At 52.5% G+C, this 5,000-nt stretch overlaps 1 protein-coding gene across 1 annotated transcript in view; it reads right to left on the bottom strand.

Annotated features, from left to right (window-relative positions):
* Nucleotides 1-453, bottom strand: part of LOC106540220 (transcription factor COE1) — a gene marked incomplete in the record, with an annotated part of 79,000 nt that extends 78,547 nt beyond the window's left edge. Inside the window, 2 exon segments of the mRNA XM_087723914.1 lie at nucleotides 44-171; nucleotides 174-453. Of these exon segments, the coding sequence (XP_087580040.1) occupies nucleotides 44-171; nucleotides 174-351 (306 nt within the window).
* Between the last annotated feature and the right edge of the window lie 4,547 nt (nucleotides 454-5,000).

The raw sequence follows: 5,000 nt of genomic DNA, 5'->3' as shown, positions 1-5,000 counted from the left end.
GCTGGGCTCTCCCTCCCCTCCCCTCGCCGGCTGCGGACTTTACCGGAGCGGCGGGCAGGTCGGAGCGCGGTGCGGGGCTCCTTCCTCCTCCTCCTCCTCCTCCTCCTCCGCTCCCCCCATTGGCCGGCAGGAGCAGCAGCAGCAGCCGCCGCCGCGGGTCCCCGGGAGCAGCCCGCCGGCCGGAGCGCCCGCCGCCCGCAGCAGCCGCCGCCGCCTCCTCCGCCGCCTCCGCTGCTGCTGCTGCTGCCTCCGACGGCCGGCCTGGCCGCCCTGGTGCTGCTGCCGCTGCCCGCCGTCCTCCTCCTCCTCCTCCCCGTCGTCGTCCTCGTCTTCGTCCGGCAGCAGCAGCATCAGCACCGCCAGCCAGTGCGGCGCGGGCCCGGGCGCAGCGTCCAGCCGCAGGGGGAGCGGGCCGCCGCCGCCGCCGCCGCCTCCTCCGGCCGGGCCGAGCCGGGCCATGCCGCCTCCCTCCGCCTCCCCAGGGAGGAGGGGGCTGCAGCCACCGGGCCGAGCAGGCTGACATCATCCGGGGAGGGGCGGACTCCAGGGGACGGACGGAGGCGGCGGCGGCGGCGGGGATGACCGCGGGAGGGGCGCGCTGGGCTCGGCCGCCTGGCGGAGACCCCCCTCCCCCTCCCCGGCCATCCCTGCCTCGGTCCCCCCCCCCCTCTCGCAGCCCCTCCCCAAGTCTCCAGCCTCGGAAAGTGCCCCTCAAAGTTTTGCAGGCTCCCCCCTCCATCTCCCCCTCCCCAGGGTTCTCCGTTCCCCGAGACCCCCCTCAAGGGGCCCCATCCGCAGCCCCCCTCTTTCCCCAAAGCTCCCCCCCCTTTCCTCAATCGCTTCCTTTCCAGCTCAGCCACCTCTCCTTTTGCATTCAGAGGACCCCCCTCCCATCCCAGGCCAAGCTAGGATAACAGAGTTGGAAGGGGCGTTGGAGGTCATCTAGTCCAACCCTCTGCCCTGGCAGGAGACCCTACGCAGCATTTCTGACAGAGGGAAGACCCGTCTCTTCTTGAAAGCCTCTAGGGGCGAAACTCCCCACAACTTCAGAGTGACGGAATAATAACAGAATAAAAACAGACTTGGAAGGGACCTTGGAGGTCATCTAGTCCAACCTCTCCCCCCCCCCCCCCAGTCCAAGCAGGTACACACCATTTCCGGCAGATAAAAATGCAGGTTTTACGTAGCCGATGCTCCGGTCCTGAGTACGGCGTAGGGGGAACAGGGCTCCCCGACTCCCCCCCCCTCCACACACACACATTCAGCGGTGGGGTTGTTGGCTTGTATCAAGCAGGTTTGGGGAATTGTCTGAAGGCGGCCGATGGACCCAGGTAGCCAACTTTTGCAAACAGCCTCAGCAGCTCCTGCTGAATTTCTTTGCCCACCTTTGTGCATCCTGAAAAGTGTTTTTTTTTTTGGGGGGGGGGTGTTGGTGCAACTTTCCTAAGTGAGGGAGGGGAGGGGGTGTTGAACCTCCTCACCTTTGCAGGATTTTATTCCCTGGGATTTTTATTTGCAAGCGTTGTGGGTCGTTCTTGACTTATAACAGCTTCTTTAACGACCGTTCGAAGTTACTGAGAAAAGTGACTTACGATCCTTTTTCACACACACAACCCTTACAGCATCCCCCGGGGGGTCACGTGGTCCAAATTCAGATGCTTGGCAACTGACTCACATTTGTGACGGTTGCAGAGCCTGGGGGGGGTGTCAGATGATCCCTTTTTGCGACCATCCGATAAGCAAAGTCCATGCAGAAGCCCAGATTCACTTAACAACCGTTTTACTAACCTAACAACAGTTTAAAAGTGTGGCAGAAAAGGTCGTAAAATGAGGCAAAAACTCAACTTAACAAATGTCTCGCTTAGCAACAAAAAATTTGGGCTCGCGGTTGAGATAATACAGGTAGTCTCCAACTTACGACCACAACAGAGCCCCGAAGTTTCTGTTGCTTAGCAAGACAGATCTTAAGAGAGTTTTGCCCCATTCTACGACCTTTCTTGCCACTGTTGTTAAGTGAATCCTTTCAGCTGTTTAAGTTAGGAACATGGTCGTTAAGTGAATCTGGCTTTCCCGTTGGCTTTGCTTGTCAGAAGGTCGCAAAAGGGCATTGCGTGACCCTCCCCCCCCCCCACAGGGACACTGCAACCGTCATAAATATGAGTCAGTTGCCAAGCGTCTTAAATCAGGTGACTTCACAGGGATGCCGCAATGGTCGTAGGTGTAAAAAAAAGTCAGTGCAAATTGTAACGCTCACTAAAAGAAAACTTGTAAAATGAGGAGTCGTTTTATGCTTGGTGGGGAGGCAGTGTTGTGTTAGAAATCGGGATTCTCTAATTACAACAATGTTCTGTTGTTTGTAAACCCACTAAAATCCTCTGGGAGTGGCGGAAGTTATAATTGCCCCCTGCCCCTCCCACCATCCCTCCCTCCCTCCCTCCCCCATTAATTGCTCTTGGCTCCCATTGCTGGAAGGCTCACCCAGGGGATTCCAAGCGTGGCAGCTTTTAAGACTCATAGACTTCAACTCCCAGAATCCCCAGGGAGAGTGCTTTAATAGCAATAGCAATAGCAGTTAGACTTATATACCGCTTCATAGGGCTTTCAGCCCACTCTAAGCGGTTTACAGAGTCAGCATATCGCCCCCACAGTCTGGGTCCTCATTTCACCCACCTCGGAAGGATGGAAGGCTGAGTCAACCCTCAGCCGGTGAGATTAGAACCGCTGAACTGCAGATAGCAGTCAGCTGAAGTGGCTGCAGTACTGCACCCTAACCACTGCGCCACCTCGGCTCTTATCTATTTATATTTATCATCTATCATCTATCTATCTATCATCCATCCATGCATTACTGTCTGTCTGTCTGTCTATCTATCATCTATCTATCTATCTATCTATCTATCTATCTATCTATCTATCTATCTATCTATCTATCTATCTATCTAGCAATAGCAGTTAGACTTATATACCGCTTCATAGGGCTTTCAGCCCCCTCCTAAGTGGTTTACAGAGTCAGCATATCGCCCCCAACAACAATCCGGGTCCTCATTTCACCCACCTCGGAAGGATGGAAGGCTGAGTCAACCTTGGAGCCGGTGAGATTAGAACCGCCGAACTGCAGCCAGCTGACGTAGCCTGCAGTGCTGCATTTAACCACTGCGCCACCTTGGCTCTTTAAGAGGGGAGGACTACAACTCCCAGAAATCCCCCAGCCAGAAGGCTTTTAAAAGGGGAGGACTACAACGCCCAGAATCCTCCAGCCAGCATGCTTTAAGATGGGTGGACTAACTCCCAGAATACCCCAGCCAGCATGGGGAATAATGGTCGCAAAGTGTGTTCCCACGACTCTGGAATACTGCCACCGTCCTAAATACGAGTCAGTTGCCAAGCGGCTAAATTTTGAATGCTGCAAAGGTTGTAATTGTGAAAAACCATCCGAAGTGACATTTTTTTCAGTGGCGTGATTTTGAACGGTCACTAAACAAAGTGTCGTAAGTCGAGGACTGGACGTCTGTGAGGCTGAATGAATGAAGGGCTTGAGGACTATAAGTCGTCTTTGATTTGTTTAGTGACGGTTGAAAGTTAATGACAGCACTGGGGCGGGGGAAACTGACTTAGGACCAGTTTTCACACTTACGACCGTCGCAGCATCCCTGGGGTCACGTGATCCAAATTCTGACGTTTGCCAACCGACTCACATTTATGACAGTTGCAATGCCTCGGGGGGGGGGGCTGTCACATGATCCCCCTTTGCAACCTTCTGACTGGCAAGTGACTCTCTTATCAGCTGCGACTCACTTAAGAACTGTGGGCAGACAGGTCGTAAAATGGGGCACAGCTCACTTAACAAATATCTTGCTTAGCAACAGATATTTGGGGCTCAATTGCAGTCATAAGCTGAGGACTCCCTATGCTAAGTTTTGCACATGCTTAGCTGGAGGAGAGCTTTAATTCTTTCTTTTTTTAAATCATTTATTTCTTTTCTAGCATTTTAAACTTTTTTTTCAGGAATAGTTCCAGGATCTGCACTCGCATCCCATCCTGGCTCACTTTATCTAGATTTCTTCCAAATGTATTTGTTCATTGGATTTGAAAATCCCCCTTTATTATTATAAATAACTCATTCATTTACTCTTTCTTTTTTTAAAAAAAGGTCTTTCTCTAAATCAGTGTTTGTCAACCTTGGCAACTTGAAGATGTCCGGACTTCAACTCCCAGAATTCCCCAGCCAGCATTTGTGTATAAACAGTGTCTAGGACAGTGTTTCTCAACCTTGGCAACTTGAAGATGTCCGGACTTCAACTCCCAGAATTCCCCAGCCAGCATTTGTGTATAAACAGTGTCTAGGACAGTGTTTCTCAACCTTGGCAACTTGAAGATGTCTGGACTTCAACTCCCAGAATTCCCCAGCCAGCATTCGTGTATAAACAGTGTCTAGGACAGTGTTTCTCAACCTTGGCAACTTGAAGATGTCCGGACTTCAACTCCCAGAATTCCCCAGCCAGCATTCGTGTATAAACAGTGTCTAGGACAGTGTTTCTCAACCTTGGCAACTTGAAGATGTCCGGACTTCAACTCCCAGAATTCCCCAGCCAGCGAATGCTGGCTGGGGAATTCTGGGAGTTGAAGTCCGGACATCTTCAAGTTGCCAAGGTTGACAAAACACTGCTCTAAATCACTTTTTCCCACTGCCGTTGTAACCTTGAACAGTCACTAAATGAATCCTTGCAAGTCCCACCTGCCTATTTTTTTCTACCCCCGTCTGGAGGAATAGAGTCAAGTCCGAGGCGCGTTGGCGTCCATCCCATTGAGAAGGTCCCAACAGGCGCCAGAAGGTTGAGTGGACACCAGCTGTGAAGAAACCAACACAACATCATCAGGAGCCAAGCTTTAATTGAGGAGGACTTGATGTGCAGGGAGAAGAAGGAAAGGGAGGTGGACACGTGGTTTTGGAAGACCTACCTCCAAGATTGCTTGCCCTTGTGTGAAGAAACACTTGGTGT

Source organism: Thamnophis sirtalis, unplaced genomic scaffold, assembly GCF_051295495.1.
Source record: "Thamnophis sirtalis isolate CommonGarterSnake01/CBP01778 unplaced genomic scaffold, rThaSir2_p1.2 scaffold_10, whole genome shotgun sequence".
Lineage (NCBI taxonomy): Eukaryota > Metazoa > Chordata > Lepidosauria > Squamata > Natricidae > Thamnophis > Thamnophis sirtalis.
This window is presented reverse-complemented; position numbering and strand designations above follow the sequence as displayed.